The 16,890-nt window shown below is 56.7% G+C and overlaps 1 protein-coding gene across 1 annotated transcript in view; it reads right to left on the bottom strand.

Annotated features, from left to right (window-relative positions):
- PPL (periplakin) overlaps positions 1-15,005 on the bottom strand; it is a 28,069-nt gene extending 13,064 nt beyond the window's left edge. The window contains exons 1-9 of the mRNA XM_075059293.1: positions 14,873-15,005; positions 4,809-4,908; positions 4,091-4,245; positions 3,451-3,571; positions 2,400-2,525; positions 2,070-2,111; positions 1,797-1,958; positions 1,227-1,334; positions 597-692 (exon numbers count right to left, since the gene is read on the bottom strand). Of these exons, the coding sequence (XP_074915394.1) occupies positions 597-692; positions 1,227-1,334; positions 1,797-1,958; positions 2,070-2,111; positions 2,400-2,525; positions 3,451-3,571; positions 4,091-4,245; positions 4,809-4,908; positions 14,873-14,934 (972 nt within the window). The 5' untranslated portion in view covers positions 14,935-15,005. The remainder of the gene's footprint in view (positions 1-596; positions 693-1,226; positions 1,335-1,796; positions 1,959-2,069; positions 2,112-2,399; positions 2,526-3,450; positions 3,572-4,090; positions 4,246-4,808; positions 4,909-14,872) is intronic.
- Between the last annotated feature and the right edge of the window lie 1,885 nt (positions 15,006-16,890).

Raw genomic sequence — 16,890 nt, 5'->3', positions numbered from 1 at the left:
GGCTGTGGGAGAGGAATCCAGCCCAACCTGTTCCCCTGCAGAGCCTCCCTGGCTGTCGGATGCAATTTATCCAGCAGACATCTGTCTGCTGAGCTCAGCTGGGGCGCTGAGCCCTTGCGCAGGGCTCCCCGGCGGGCCAGCTCTGCTTTCTGCAGGTGTAATTTCCCCACTTGGACCTGTTCTTCTGAGCAGAGCATGCAAGGTCTCCCCATGCCTTGTTTTGGGGATGAGGTACCTCTGCGAGATACCTCTGCTGTCCTGCAGACAAGGATGCTGACACCGGGCTGTGGCTTTTGAACCTTGGCATTGGAGCAGATGCTTTCTGCAAATCATGCTTTGGCCAAACAATTACTGACCTTTGGTGCTTGAGCAATTACGACTTGGGTTATATCAGCTCAAGGTGGTCCTCCTAGTCCTAAAAGCCCTGTAGACTAGAGGACTCAACCTCTTCTACTCTGTTTCTAGAGCAGCAGGAGTTTGTTTGTATTCTGGGATCTCTTGCACCTACTCTCCAGGCTGTGCAGAGCAAACAGCAGAGCAAAGCTGTGCAGAGCAAACCCAATCCCTGGGCCTCACTGCCCCCAGGGATCTGGTACCTTGTGGAATTCCTCCATGAACTTCAGGTGGCTCTCCTCACAGATCAGCAGGTTGAGATACTCCTTCCAGTCGGCGTGCACTGCCTCAATGTGAGCCTGCAAGAGAGGGGTGGGAGGAGGACGTTAGCAGAATGCCCTATGATAGAGATGAGCCTGAGCCGCCCACCAGAAAGTACCAGTTTCCATCTTGAGCAAACAACTCCTTGGCTGCCTCTGAAGCCACCCAGGTGCTCTCAGGTCAAAGCTAGGATGGGAATACTGGAGAGCTAGTCCAAAGCTGGGATGCTCCGATGGGAGCGTGGGGCTGGGTGAAAGGAGGTGGCAAATCCTGTGGCCTTATGTCCATCTTCCCATCAAAGGTGGAACTTGCCACCATAGTTTATCCTTTGTAGGCAGGCACAGGGTAATCGCCATAGGAATGAGGAAGATGGGAAGAGCTCCTTGGGTTTATCTTGGCTCCTCCAATGGTGTTTACACACTTGCAGGTGAAGGAGACTTTTTCCCACTTGGCATCCCAGGAAGTAAAGTCCAGAGTCATGCTGGCACCAGGTTCCACACTGGAGAAGGGCTGGGTGGGTCCCCCGAGCTCCGGGGTGGGTGGGGAAGCTGGAACCCATCCCTGATGCTCACCTCGATGGCGTTCTTCCCAGGGTGATTCTGGGCAAGCAGCTGATCTCCATCCGCGTGCAGCTTGTTGATGGCTTCCTCCTTCTCCTCCAGCTTCCGGTGGATGAAGTTCTAGATGGAGAGAGGCGAGACACTGATCCCCACGCAAAGAGAGGGGACCCTGGCTGCGTCCTGTGACTGAGCTACTCTGAAAGGGCCTGAACAGCTCCACAAGACAAAGTGTGACGTTCCCCCAGTGCAGCTTTTGATTTTTCCTTCCCTTGCAGATGTTGCTAAAGATGCGATTCTTGCCAAGCAAATACTGAGATAAGGGAGAGGAGAATGAGGAAGCTGTCGAGCTTCCTCATTGCATTAACTTTGGCAGGAGGTAAGGATTAACCTTACTATTTATATGCTATCATCTGTACCTCTCGGGGCGCTTCACGATGGAGTGGGGGAAACTGAGGCATGGGGGAAGGGATGTTTCCTGCCCCCGTCCAACCCCCAGCCTGCTCCCCTGGCTCCGTGCCCACCTCCCTTGCCGCAAAGCACCCAGCCAGTGCAGGGCCAGGCTGCAGGCGAGTGTGCACGGACCTCGTACTGGCGGCGCCGGCTGGGGTAGTCCAGGTTGTGGTCGCTCCAGTCGTAATGGGTCCTGTCCTTCGCCTGCTGATCCAGCCAGTAGAGCTTGTTGGTGCAGCGCTGCATGTAGTCCTGCAGGGAATTCAGATCCTGCTGCCGCTGCTGGGAGCCGGCCTGGGAAGGGTCAGAGGGGAGAGCTCAACCCAAAGCTCCTCTCCATGGGTCACCCCTGGCAAGGGACCCCTGCAAAAGGGCTCTGCCCTGGGGATCCCAAAGGTCTCTTACCAGCAGCTTCTGGTATTTTGCTTGGAAGTCGCTTGTGTATTCCTGGTAACAGAGGAGAAGCAAGGGATGAGTTAGGAGCGTGTTTCTGGAGAGTGGTGGCCGGGGGGGGGCTTGATGATGGAGAGGGATGTGGGTTTTATGGGATTTGGCTCATTGTAAAGCTAGAGTTGGTGTACGATGCTGAGCTCTGAGGTTAGGCATGGATCTGAGTGCCCACCCAACCCGGTCCAGGCTGTAGCAGCTTGGATAGTGGGATGCCATCGCCTTCATCAGTGGCTCGGGACAGGGCTGACCCTGCGGGACAGTGGGGAGAGGGGCAGGAGAGCTGACCTTATTGTCTTCCCTGGCGATGTGTGGGCCGATGGCCATGACCTCGTTGTGGAAGATGTTGTGCTCTTCTACTTGGCTGTTGACTAGCGGCAGGTCGGTCCCAAAGCCCTTGCTGCTTAATGCGTCCTGTGGTGCACAGGAGTTGGGGTTAGCGATGGGTGAACGGGGTGCGGCAGCTAAGACCTAGGAAACTCCTCCTGGAGGTGGCCATGGAGCTGGGCTTGGATGGGCTCTGGTACAGGTGCCCGGGAGCACATGGGTGAAATTGGCTGTGCTGGAGGCTCACCATGGGAAAGCCAGTTTGGGGTTTTTAATCCTTTTCTGGATGGAAGAGTGTAGGGAGTGGGATAAAATAAAAAATAAGGGCCATGGAGTAGAGCCCAAAGCAGGTGGTGACTGGGGATGACAAGGCAAGGACCCAAGAGGAGAGGCTGAGGCTTGTTCAGCTTGGGGAGGAGAAGGCTTTGGGGGGACCTCACAGCATCCTTCTTATAAGGTTGTTGAGAAAATGGAGCCAGGCTCTGCAAGGTGGTATGTGGTAGAAAGGTGAGAGATGACAGGCATAAATTGAAATGGGGGAAGTGCAGACTGGTTATAAGGAGAAGCTTTTCCACTCTTAGAACAGTGGGGCTTTGGTGCACGTTGCCTGGAGAGGGAGTGCGGTCTCCATCCTCAGATGGAGAAGGGCAGAGGTTTACCCAGGCTCACCCAGGAGGTCAATGGCCAGGCTGAGCCTAGGAGCCCATCCCGTGAGGGTCAGGCTGGTGCACTCCCCCATGGCCCCCCGATCCTCCAGAGTTTTTCCTTTCTTAGCCTGGCTGCTGCCAGCAGCACCGCTTTGAGCGTTGATTCCTGGTGCCACAGCAGCTGGCCTTGTCCCATTGCCTCTGCACCCTCCCCTGCCACCCAGCACCCCACCTCTTTCCCGTGCTGTTTGCTGCTCCCAGTATAAAGTTGCCAAGAAGGCTTCCAAAAGCCTGTTTCTCTATGGGGAGATGCATGAGGTCCTGCCCAGCTGGTGCTACTGGCCAGGCAGTGGTCCCCTTGGTACCTGTTTCTCCTCGATCACTGTTGACCAGTTGACCTGGGGCTCAATATGCTGCAGGGGGAAGTTGTAGATCTGCTCGTGTTTCACACGCAAGTTTGCCACTCGCTCCTTCAGCTGCCGGATGCTGTGGGAAGGGAAAGGTAAGGGTGGGATGCAGGATGTAGGCATGGGTTGGCATTAGCATTGGTAGCTGTAGGTGATCCTTTCCCAGGCCCCCATGGAAGGGGGGACTGTCCTTAGGGGACCTGGGAGAGCCCAGGCTGGCTGGCAGCAGCCGCGTTGTGCAGTCAGCTGGGGAGGGAGAGGGCAAAGGTTCCTCTGCACCCATCCTCTGCCAAGGGCTGCTCAGCATGCCAGCCGGCTCGGGGCAGGCTGGTACTGGGGAAGAGCATGATCTGCCCGCACAGTGGGCAGATACCACCTCGCCATGCTTTGTGCAGAGCTGCCATAGGCAGGCATGCGGCCGTTCTCACTCTACACGTGCCCAAGGATGGCTACAGGTTATGCACCTTAATGCAAATTGGGATGCAGAGGAGCCTGTGGTGACCCCCCAGCTGCAGGCAGGAGCTGAGCAGAGCCCCTGGAGAAGCGTCCTTCCCCCCCTGCAAGGCTCTGGGGACAGGTCTCCCTCCTCAGTACTCACTCTTCTGTGATCATGTCACCCTGAGGGTGCTTCATGTGCCGGGCGATCGCTGCATCCCCATCCAGCACGTAGAGCAGCTTGTCGGACTCGGTGAGTTTCTGAGCCGTCAGGTCCTTGTACTGCGCTAGCTGGCATGCCTTGATCTTGTGCAAGTCCTGGGCAGGCAGAGAGCAGGGGGGGAAGGGTCACGAGGGGAAAATAAACAGTATTCAAGAGGGCTGAGCAAGGTCCTCCCACCTCACTGCCCCTGGGAACCAGCTCTACCATCTCATGTCCTCCCAGGGATGTATTTTGCTTTCCCCTCACCTCTGTTAGCCCCGAGGAAGGGCTGTGGCTGGGGGGCTGCATTGCCTCCAGATGCACTGTACCCTTTGGGAAGAGGAGGATGGCTCAGGTCCCTTCTCCATCCCAGCTGCCTGCTGGGATGCACATCCAGGGATGCACATTCCTGCTCTGCACAGTGCTACCCAGCACTGGGTAGGGAAGAATTTTGGGGCCCCATCGCCTGTTACACCTTCCCACCTTCTTCCCACGAGCTGGGGGAGCTCATGCATCCCTCTGTTATGGATCATCACAGCCTGGGTACCCGCTGCAGGGCAGGGCAGCCGTGCACGTGTGCCGTAGGAGAGGAGAGACCGCAGGGAAGTGGGAAGGGCTGTGGCAGGGGGGACAGGGCTGCTCGCAGGATCCCGTGTGCATGGGGCCATGGCTTGCTTACATTTTGCATTCGGGAGTCGGTCTCCACGATGTTTTTCTCCACTTGGTCGGCATTTTTCTGCAGGCGCTCTATGAGCTCAGTCAGCTCTTTGCTGGAGATGCTGGGGAGAAAGAGGGGGAGAAAGAAGGGGACTTGTCACCCCACAAACATGGCCACAGCCCTAAGCTGCTGCTGGGGGCTGCCCTCGGGGTGCTGTGACCCCGGGGGGTGGCCGGGGGCCAGACGAGCCTGCCAGGCACTGCAGCTGCCTGTGACTCACTGCTGCCTTTCTAACACTTTCCAAAATACTCTGCTGCTCTGCCAGGAGGGGGGTGGCGGGTGGGGACGTAGTGTCTCCCGCATGGTGGAAATGGGAGCGATGCTGTAGGCAAGCCTGATCCTCCCTTGGCTTTGGAGCAAGAAAGGAAAGAGCTGTTTGCAGGGGACAGGGAGAGAGGGGGGGGGATCCTGCATGGAGATGGAGGAGCCTGAGCAGCAGAGAGAACCTGGACCCCATGCACGCAGGCGAGATGGCCCATTTGAGGCTGTTGCCCATGCCCTGGGCAGGCCCTGCCTGCAGCCCTGTGTGCACCCCAGGTTGGGGCACAGCCCTGCCTTGGAGCCCCTGCTGTGCCTCTCCATGCCATGGTCAGGGCTTCCTTCTTCTGCAAGGAGTTATTCACATTTTAAACCAAATAAAGGATGGGACAGCACACGACGCATCTTTCTGTACTTTGTCTCTTGCTAGGCACTGTTTTTTTTCTTCCAGGGCAATGCTGCTCCAAGCTGCTCCGTTTGCAGCCAGGCTGGCAGGGTGCAGGGCCAGCCCAAATATTCACAGTCCCACTGGAGGGACGGCTGAGCTAGAGCAGAGTCAGAACAACCCGTGACGCAGCTTTTGCATTGCTGGGGTTATTTTAAACATTTTGTCTTCTTGCTTTCACTTTGGCTGCAAGGAGAGGTTGCAGCATGCCAGGGTCAGCTCCGGAGGACCGTGTGCCAGGCGATGCCTGCAGCTTTCCTGCTGCGGCTCTGTAGACCGGAGGCAGAAAGCAGGGTGTGCTCTCCAATAGTCCCTGCAGCTGCAGGGTTCATAGAGCTGAGGCTGGTGGCGAGGCTGGGGCTCGTGTCCCAGCTGTGCTGCTTTGTCATGTGGGCTTAAGCCAAGGGTTGGCTCACTCCAATCCCAACCACCTATAGAGTGGGGATAATGAGCCTTAATGACCTTTTTATGCGGTGGTAGAATTAATCTTTATATGGTACTTGCAAGTGTTAACTGCTGTTATAGCTGCTAGTAGATGAGTTGTGCATCTTCTGTAAAGGCTGAAGGGCAGTGGGGCAGGCTGGGGGAGAGCAGAGTTGTCTGGCGGAGCACCAGCATCCCAACCGTGCTCACTCGTGGTATGGAGGGCTCCTGCGTCCCCAGGTGGACAGCCTCATCCAGCAGCTTTGTCAGCCCAGCTCCAAGGGGTTCTGCAGCACCTAGGTCCTTCACAGGGCAGGGGCTGACCACGTGAGCTTCTCTACGACAGCACGAGGCATGTCCTCCTGTCTTCCACAGCATGGTGTGCCGAAGCTGAGAGTGGACATAGCTTGTCGACCAAAGCAGTTCTCTTCCAGTGCTTTGCAGTGGCTTCCCTGGATATGTGCTAGCACTCAACGACCAGAAGGTAAAAGCAGTGCGTGGCCTCCTCAGTCCTGTGCACCTTGGGGACTGTGCGCAGTCTCCAGTGGGGACATCTCAGCTTGCTGCCTTTCCAGTGTGGGTACTGGGGGGAAAAAGTTTGGCCAGCCTGGGTCTGGCTAGCCTGGGTCTGGCCAACCTCCGTCCTGGCACTGGTGCTGAGCTTCAGGACATGTTCCTGCTTGCCACGCATGCTATCACTTTCAGTGTAGCAGAACAAAACAAAACCCAGCTCTGGGCTTGTTCCTCCCTACCTCGAACCCTGCCCCAGGCTGCAGGAGCCTTGTAGCATCTGACAGCTCCACAAAAGTTCACTCTTCCCTGGGAAGTTCTGGCGTGGGCAGGATTTATGCTGATTTTTTTCTTTTTATAGAAGCTGCATCATCAGGATGGTGCTTGGCATGGCTGGTGGTTTGTGTCTGTCACCACTGCTGCTGCCTGCCTGGCACCACCTGATGAGTGGAGGGATTGCTGTAATTACGGGCCCTCTTGCATCAGCAGAAATGAACTGAGTGGGCATTTCCGAGCAGAGGAGCAAACGAGGGGGTCGTTGGGAGTCGTGTGGCTGGTTGCAATAATTGCAAGGATAAGTATAGTTTTCTGCTCAGTAATCACAGCTGGAGGGTGCAGGGGTGCACCGGGACGTGAGGCGCAGATGGCTGGATCCTGCTGTAATGGTAAAAGCACCTCTTCAAAATCCACTCTGGGGTTTCTTCTAGTCTCCATCATTCCATGTAAACCAGGGAAAACATCAGATGAAATCAGTGGAGAGAAAGTGGTTTGAAGCTGGGTGACTAAAATGTGCTGCACGTGTTTGTGTGTCTTCAGATGATGGTTGCTCAGAGCTGCCATCTCCTGCATTCTGAGAGCTTGCAACCACCAAGGAGCCTTCCTCATCTCTCTCACTGGTGAACTGGAGGCCACCTGAGCTTTGAGGGTGGGAGAGGCTAATTATCCAGGTGGGAGCTTGGGATGCTTCACTGTGATAGCCAGGAGCTGAACAAGCACCTAGTGGGGCTTGGGAAGAGCTGGCAGGGCTTGCCGGCTCATCTGCAATCCCTACCTTGGTCTCAGTGTTCTCTAGCAAGCCCAAGGATGAATCTTCAGGGTTTCAGTGGATCTATAGTATAGGTGGAAAAACCATCCCCAAAAGCAGAAGAGGTCTGGAGCTTTTCTAGTTCTGGGTTTGACTGAAGCTTCTAAATTGTATGGAGGAAATAAAATTAAGCCTGGGATCGTTTGGGATCCATGGCAATGCTGCGTTTCGGCCACGGCTTCCCAAGCTGTTGCTGCTGATCTGGTCTAGCAGAGCTGAGCCTGGAGACTCTGCCCAGCTTTTGTGCTCGCTTTGCATCAGCAAAACTGATCTTGGGTACCGGGAACCGATGAGTGCAGCACCCAGGCCCTGACCCTCTTACTCAGGTACTGGCTTTGCAGGGAGCATTCTCTGTGGCCGTGCCACTGGAACAGCCAGGCTGGTTCGGGATGGGGATGACGTGTCTGGGCGAGGATGTGCCCCTCGACCCTTTCTCCCCACTCTTCCGTCAGGTCTGAGCCACAAGCTTTAATCACCCGCTGCTGAGCTGGGGCTGCCTGAGCCCTGCCAGCCGGTTCCCGAGCTGCTCCCGGCCATCCTTCCCCACCCTCCCCGTGACTCGGGGAACCCAGCAGAGCCACCCTCCAGCCCCAGCCCCAGCGGTACCTGGGGGGTGACAGCCCCTTCTCCATCACTGCAGGGAACAGAAGTGGGTGTCAGAGCTGGGGGAACAGGGAAGGCAGAGGCTGGCTTTTCCCCATGTTGGGGAGGACGGTTTGCCTGGTTATCCAGAAACTACTGCTTCAGTGTGCAGTATCTGGGTGACCAAGGAAAAGAAAACGCAGAGCTTGCTCAGAGCAAGCAAGGACATGCATGGTTATAATGTGGGCATGGCTCTGCTGCTCAGCCTCGGCTCTCCTGACACACGCAAGAAGAGCTGTTTGCTCTCTCCACCTCTGTGGTTTATGTGAGAGTCACAGGTGGATCTGGTGACTGTCACCAGCTGAGGTTTTGGGACAGAGGAATCTAATAAAAACCTCCCATAGGAGCTGGATCTCAAAACACCCGCTGCAGCGTCGGGGGAGCTGCTGCTCCCCACCCCATCCTGTGCTGAACACAGCATGGGATCGTGAGCGGGGAGGTTGGTGTGTGCTCCAGCTCACCCCCACTGCTGCTTGAAATGCAGGAATAAGAAGTGTGCAGAAATAAATACAGAAATAAGACAGGTCTTATTCTCCCTTATAAGATCTCTCATTTCTGTATTTATTTCTGCATACTCATCACTTCTGTGCCACTTAATCAACTAACTTGGACATTACTGATATGAGAACATCAGCCCTATTAATAATCTGCCTGTCCCCACCATAGCTGGGTCTGCGTCAATAAACCACAAGGACAAGCGCGATCCCTGCATCTGTCTGGATATCAAGCAGGGTACCGGAGGGATTGGCTGGGAAAGCTGAAGCCTGGCCAAAATCTCCATGCTAGGGGATGGAGGAGGTTGTCTTCCCTGTGCCCTTCATCTGCTGAGAGGAGGAAGATTCAGGAGAAGCACAAGGTGATGGGCGAAGCAGTGAGGAATCCTTAGCTGCCCGGGAAAGGTGTGTGGATGGGATTTGCAGGAGACGGCTCTTTTGGGAAGCCGCTGGGAGGAGCCTCGGGTGCATCTGGGCTTTGGAGTGGAGCTGCTGGCAGGGTAAGGCAAAGGGCTGCCGGGGCCAAAAAAAATAGGCAGGAGGGGATGGCCGGAGCATAGAGCAGAGCTGGGGCGGGAGAAGGGCAGGATTTGGCCGTAGCCCAGCTGGGAAGGGCAGGGCATGTGAGACTGAGCGGAGGCAGGAGCAAAGGTGCCCAGGGCACAGCCCTTGCGAGGCTCCAGCAGAGGGAAGGGAAATGCTTTTCTGCTAAAATAGATAAGTCTTTGTTTGAAAGATGGAAAAAAAAAAAAAAAAAAAAGCCTGGAAAAACTGGCTTTGCCGTTTCTGGAGAACTTTAACATTTTCTGATCAGGAAGGAAAAAAATTATATCACTCATGAAAAGCTGCACTTGGCACAAGTGTTCTTTTCAATGCTGCTTTGAGCAGCCATAGCATTGCCTGGCTGGTGTGAAGGACCTGAGATTATTCCTGTGAGGAATGGGAGGGTTTTTTTGGGTTCCTCCCAGCTGGGGAGCTGGAAGGAGGCAGCTGCTCTGTATAGACTTCACTTCATCCATGTACCACAATTCTGACCTCTGGTGATGCTTTGTTTCAGAGGGGCCTGGGATTTTCTTAGGGTTTTGGTTGTGGTGGTTTTTTGTTTTGGTTTTTTTTTTGAAGAGAGGTTCTTAACAGACAAATATCATGAGAGTTATTGTGATACAGAAACTTTGCTGCTAAAAACTGGACTTTTCTTTTCTCTATTCCCATTTCTTTCTCTCTTCCCATTAGGTTGCACCCTCACTGATAAGAGCACTTTTTTGACCAAACCTCCCCGAGGCCGGCATCTCCGGGATGTCTGCAGGTTCACACCCTGGCTTTGCGCTTGCTGGCAGGTGGTAGGAAATCCCTTTGATTTCTCAGTTTCCTTTTTTTTCCAAACAAGGAGGCTAGTTCACTAATCCCAAGTGAGGATGTTCAAATAGATCCTCCTGGAGTTTTGACTGCTCCAGCTGACGGTGGTCCCTGGGAAGGCTCCTGCTGGGAGCGTGCCCCATGAATCAGGTACTTGCCGGGAGGGTTATTGGGAAGGGCTCTGTCCTGCTCCTTCCACCAGCCCAGCGATGCTGGCCATGCCCCTGGTCTCCTGCTGGGAAACCTTCCCATGCCAGGAGCTTCTCAACAGGTGGGACCGCTCAGCCAGGGACAAGTGAGTTGGCTGAGGACGGGGTCTGAGCACAGATCCTGGTCCTGCTTACTGCATCCCACTACTGGGATCCACAGATGGTGCATCAGGCAGTGACCACCTACTGCTGCTCTCAATTCCATCTCCATTTAATTTCCATTTATACAGATTTCATAAAAATCATACCAATGTGAGCACTGCTGCTGGAGACTCGACTTCAGGGGGGACTTAAACTGCATGAATCCTCCAGAAGGCCTCAGCACAGAGCTGTAAATGCCCTTAAAACTTCCCGAGCCGCAGCTACTACTGCACAATATTCCCTTGTGCAGCTTATACTGACACTGGAGTGAAACTGCGGCAGAGCAGAGAACACAAGGGCTGGGTTATGGCTAGTATAGTTCAGATTTGGGAGAGATTAAGATCTGGCTCAAAACTCTGGAGCAGTGTACTGTCAAGCTACCCACGTTAGGGCGTAGCTGGACAGCACGGTTGCTGTGCTTAGTCTAGCTTGTTTCAATTATATTTATCTTCCCTCATAGTAATGGTGATATATTATTGTAATGTGCATGGAAATTAAAGCACAAATAGGCCAGGCGATGGCCAGGCTTGCTCCACCGTAAATACAGAGCAGCTCCCCTGACTCACCTGCTGTCTGGTCCTTCGTGCTGACTCCAGCCCTACCAAACAGCCTCTAGAAATGGGTGTCAGCCCTCCTGGCTTCTGCCCCAGCTGCCTGCACCCCCTCTTAGATGGGGACTGGGTCTCCTGACACCATTAAGGGTCTCCAGGGCTGGGAGCCCTCCTGGATGGATGCTCTCACCAGGGGACCCCAAAGATGAACATCTTTCCTGCTGGCAGGAGGGTGAGTTTCAGCAGCGACTTCTCAAGGCTGAGCTGTGTTTTCTACCTCCCAAGCCTGGACTTTCTAAGAGAGAAGACAAACTCTTGTTTTCTAAGCATGGCAAGTGTTTGGTGAAGATAACAGGGAGGGAGGGTGACTGTTTTCCCCTATACTATGTCCCTATTCAAGGCTTCTGCCTTCCCTTCTAGGGACACACATATACACGCGCGCGCACACACACACACACACACACATATATATATATATATATATATATATATATATATGATGTGCTAATACCACAGTAGTCATGGCCAGGCCCTTATGCTACTGGGATGGCGTGAGCAAGAAGAGCATAAAGCAACCAAATCCATGAGACAAAAGAAATGTCATCATCATCCGTGTTCCCCAGACAAGGTAGGGAGATGCCCACACACCTACTGATGTGCCCAGGGTTGTATGGGAGTGGCTACCGAGCCTGAAGACTACAAGCCCAGGCCAGGACTGCGGCAGATAGTCCTAAGGAGAGACTTGGACCCTGGTCCTGCTAATTTGTGCGTCAGAAAAACAAAACCACAGGGGAGCTGTTGAGGAGCACCACCTGCACACTGGGAGGAAAGTAACTGCTGGTGCTGTGAGTGGCATTCGGAGGCAGATGGAGGGGAATGCGGTCCACGGTGCTCTGCACGGAGCATTGCTGTGGTTTTCTTCCAGCCAAGCCACAGCACAGCGCGTGGCCGGCACGCTCCAAGACTCAACTGGTGTTGCTGAGGATGGACAAGCTGTGGCAGACCAGAGGACCTGGCACCAAGTCGTCTTCAAACTGACGTGGCTTTGCAGAATTTAACGTTGCTCCTGTTCTTTCCCTGCCGTTGCCCTATTAGAGCTTCAAAGCAGGCTGGCTTTCCTCCTTAACAATGCACGCGTGAGGCCGACTGGCCTGGAGACGTGGAGGCGTTTGCCATAACTGGCTCCTTCCTTGTTCAGAGAGGGGTCTGGCTCCTGTGGGGACCTGCATCCGTGGCACGGCAGCAGGGATGGAGTGGGGAAACCTGTCCCTGCCCACCCTGGCCTCTCAACCCCTGGGTCCCGGGCAGGCTGTGGGCAGCTCAGGGATAGGCAGGGGAGCTGCTTGAAGCCCATATGCTTTGAGGCGCTTTGGATGGGAGGCTGAAGGGCCAGTTTGGAGTTGGGGAAGGGTGGTTGTCTGCATCCAGGGGGACAAAGCGTGTTCGGGGGCAGATTATAGTGCCTGGCTTGAGCTGCACAGACTCACGGAGATCTTGAGTCTGCGGTGCCACTCATTGCAATGTCCCTATCATGGGAAGGGCTCATCGCAAGGCTGAAGAAGCCACCGAGACTCAGAGCGGCTCCTCATCAGGCTACGAACTGCTGTAGGTTGGCACTTCCTGGGCAACCCCTAACTAAATCAGCTGAGCTCATAGCCCCGGCTCTTCATTGCTTGCAGGAAACATTCCAGTGCCTTTGCACACTTGCCAAACCGGTGCTCGGTTATTGCCCTATCACCGCTGTTCTTTGAAGGCTCGCTCACCAGCAGCACCTTGGCACTAAGCCCTCGTCTAAGGTGCAGCCCCTGCGCCCCAGCTGTGCAGCCTTGCTGAAGCGCAGGATGAGGCCGGGCTGTACACGGTGTCGAAATCTCCATCCCTGTTTACGGCGGGGGCGGTTGGTTGATTTTAGCAGCGTTGCTCTGTTTTTCTAGCAGCAAAACTGGGCGGGAGCCGGCTGGGAGCCTGGCAGTGCCTGAAGCAGGGGATGGGGCGGCAGGAGCTCCTCGCTTCTTCGCAATCCTTCTCCAGCAAGTTGTTTAACCGGTCTGGCACCGGCTTCCCCATCTTGATGGTGGGGCTGTTTCCACACGGTGGGAGTGTTCCTTGGATTCATAGATGTTTGTAAACTCCAACGCAGGAATTAACAAATTGGGGCTAATGAGCACAGCCCTCCCCGAGGTGTGCACGGACAGCTGGGGCGCAGGGACGAGGGTGGCCCGAGGGCACAGTGCTGCGCTGCTTCCTCAGCCGCCACCAGCCAGCCAGAAAAATAAAGATTTCAGCCTGGCCCGCAGCCTTCAGAGGTGCTGGGGCACCTGCCTAGAGCTGGCTGGGCTCGCGGGCAGGGTGGCGGAGGGAAGACCGTCTTCCTGAACCCCATCCACCACTGGATGATGTGAGCACGGGGTACCCGGTGCTGGCAGGGGTTGGAGCGCAGCAGCGGGGACCCCAGCTGCAGCCCCAGGGTGGGGATCGCAGGGTGGGTACCCGGTGCGGAGCAGGTCTGTCTCCTCCTGCCTCCCACCATCCTGATGCTGCTCGGAGTCCTGAGCTGTCAACCCAGGTGTGGTGTTCCTGATTTACAAGCCTTCCACTAACACCCCCGAAGACTAGAAACGCAACTGGGTATTTACACCATCGTTCAGCCATGGGAACGCTGGGGCTGGGGCCATCAGGGAGGTGCATGCTGAGCCTCAGAGGGCTCCGTGCCACCTCTGTCTCCTCCTGCCAGCCCTCCCCAGGGCAGGAGCTGGCAGCAGAGCGTGCCCCAGGCTTTGGGAGCAGGAGCCTGGGTGGCCCTGCTGAGCCAGCTGGGCTGCTGGGGGAGCCTGTCCCCAGGGCTGAAGCTGGAGCCTCAGCCCGAACAGAGGGAGCTTGGCAAATACCAAAGCCTGCGCACCCACTGTGCCAGGGCAGCACCCTCCCCTCTGGGGGAACACCCCTCCTACCCGCCACAGCAGGGAGCAGCGAGGGGCTCCCCAGCTTGGAAGATGCCGGTGCTTTCTGGGCTGAGTGGTCCCTTTCTGGGTCCTCAAAGGCACCTCAGCCCCTGTGCCAGCTCCCCAGTTTCCTTCCAAAGGAGGATTTTTGGGAGTCGGGTGGCTGCTCCGAGCCCACCGGCCAGAGCAGGTGCCTCTGGAGAGGGACAAACAAGCTGTGGGCTTCAATGCACACCAGCTGTCCCGTTCCGCGTCTTCCAGAGCCCATGCAGGATGCGCTTCTGAATCGATCCAAACATCCACCTCTTTGGACCCACGTCCCCTGTGCCAGCCACCCTGTGCAGGCAGGGATTGGGGGCTGCCTCCTTTCTGGGCCCCCTCCTGCACCGATGCATTGTGCAACCCAGAGAGGGGCTGAGCCTTCTCGGGGGCGGGGGGCGAGGATTTTTAGATCTTTTCCCTTTGAACGGTGACCTTTCACGGGACGCGTTCAACACGCTGCTCTTTTGTTTTTTACGACCAGTACAACTGAAACGCGTCTGCACCCCATCAGAAAGAGGCGAGGAAAAGACGATCAACCGAATGCTTGGTCCTGATGGACCAACTGGACGAGAGCTGAGGACAGCCTGACTTTTTTTGCCTAAAATCTATTCCAGCACACGCCTGGGAAGCGAAGGAACCTGCTCCACGGAGCTGCCGCTACTGCGATGCGAGGGGGCCTGGGGAAAAACCACCTTTGTGCCCCCCCCACCCCCCCCACCAGGCACAAGAGATGTGGACCCGGCTCGGAGAGGAGCTGACACTTCGGGGGATGCCCACACCTCGGGGGGGTTGTGCCCACAACCTCGGGGGGTGCCCGGGCTCCGCCAAACCCCGGCGCCGGGAGGGGATGCTGCGGGATGAGAATCCCGGGATCGCGCTGCTCCTTGGCCCGGAAAGAAACGGGGCTACCCGGCACGGAGACACTCACCTCTTCTTCTGCACGGAGGGACTGTATTTCCCTTTGTTGCGTTTCCTGAAGAGCGAATGCATCGCGGTCCCCGGCACGGCTCCCGCCGCGCTCCGCCTGCTCTTCCCCCGCCGCCGCCCGCAGCTTCTGCACCGCCACCGGGGCCGGGCAGCGCCGGGAGGCGGGGACGGGGCCGAACCGCCTCCTGCCTGCCTCCTGCCTGCCTCCTGCCTGCCTCCTGCCTGCCTTCTGCCTGCCTCCTGCCTGCCTTCTGCCTGCCTCCTGCCTGCAGCTGCCCGGCTGGGCTGGCCCGGCCCGGCCTCCCCCCTCTCCGCCCCGCAGCATCCCTCCCCGCTGCTTCCCGAAGGGTTTTTTGGGGGGAGCCCAGCGCTCCCAGTTCCAGCCCTGCCTGAAAGGGGGCTTCGGTAGGGCTGGACACCCCCTCCCCGCCACCGCTCCCAATGTGTAGGGTCAACTGGGTCATCCCCCCGCGGTGGTGGATGGAGGAGCAGCTGGGGGGGGGGGTCCCCCAGGCCCGATGTGGCCGGGGGTGATGGGCACAGGGTGCAGGCACGGAGGGGCAGTTAAGGGGGCTGGTTGCCTCCTCCACCAGCCTCCCTGCACGGCCCGCTTTGCCCCAGCACCTCCTGGGTGTATTCTGTCTTTAGGAGCGACCGGTGTGCTGAGCATCACGGCTCCTTCCAGGAGCATCCGTCTCCGGGGCTGGTGCCGGGGCAGATCCCACCGAAACAGGGGGATCTCCTCCTCCCCGGGGGGCTCCGGCATACAGGCAGTAAGAAGGCAATGAGATGCCTCCCCCAGGCCTGCTGCAGCCTAAGAGGTTTTGCTCACACATCCACAAGCATGCAGCAGTCGGTAATTAGGACCAGCTCTGGCTTTTTTATCCTGGGATTTTGTGCCCATGTGGGATTAAAGGCCTGATTGTAGCTTCCCCACCAGCCCCAAATCCTCTGCTGATTTTCATTCCGGGGGCAAGTCAGTGCACACTGTGACCTATTGATCCCGATCCCCTGCGTGCATCAGATCGCCTCTGCTCCGGGGTGGCTTGTCCAAGGCGCCCTTAGAGAGCGCAGAGCCCTCTGGCCGGAGAGACATTCCTGCACGGGTCCGGCTTCACCTGCCCAGGGTGCCAGGAGGCCACGGGTCCCGGCGACAACAGCGCAAGGCAAGTGTGTGTGTTTATAGGAGAGTTTCCTCCATCCTGGTTCGGCGTGGGTTGTCCTCCTGGCTGCTTTTATGGGGTGAGAGGCAGTTTCCTTTGCAGGGGCTGAGCACACTGGTATGCAGCGGGGAGGCTCCGTGGCACTGGGGTGGTCCGACTGTGCTCCCCAGCCACTTCTTGGTGGTGAATTAGTCATCAGAAACTAGTGAGGGTGTGAGGCTGAAAGCCACAGCTGATGGCCCCCAGAGCCTTGAACCTGCTCGGAGGTGGGCTATCACCCTGCAAAATAGCAATGCTTTGGGTTTTCATGGCCTCGTCCAGCTGAGCATCTTCAAGCCTTTGGCGAGCAGAGACGTATTTAACACGCTTGCAGGTGGCCAAGGCTGTGCCGAAGCCTGATCTAGTGGTGTCCTGGCAGGGGTGGCAGGATCCTGCCAGGATTGAGCTTCCCATGGAGTGAAACCGTGCAATGAGACTCAGATCCCCCATCTGCTGCCAGGGGGATGATGGGGTGAGGCTGGAGCAGCCCGACAGCGGCAGCCATCCCCCACCAGTCCCAAACCAGCCTGAATCGGGGCTGCTGGCCTGACCCCACACTGCCTGGGGTCGAATTTCTGGGCTTTATCAGTTACCAGCCATGATGACTCCATTTTAAATGTAACTGAGGTTACAGCTTTCTCTTCAGGGTGCTCAGCTTCAATTTTTGCTTCCAGATTCAGTTTGTGGGAATCCCCTCGGCAAGAACGGTTCAACCGATCCCCCGGTACCAGTTAATCCCTGGGGGGTGGCCAGGCTGGCAGTGCTGGGAGGCTGGTGCCCTTCCCACCACAGCCACGCATCCATGCCAGGCTCCTGC

This window comes from Buteo buteo, chromosome 29 (assembly GCF_964188355.1).
Source record: "Buteo buteo chromosome 29, bButBut1.hap1.1, whole genome shotgun sequence".
NCBI lineage: Eukaryota > Metazoa > Chordata > Aves > Accipitriformes > Accipitridae > Buteo > Buteo buteo.
Note: the sequence above shows the minus strand (reverse complement) of the source record. Positions and strands in the feature narration are given on the sequence as shown.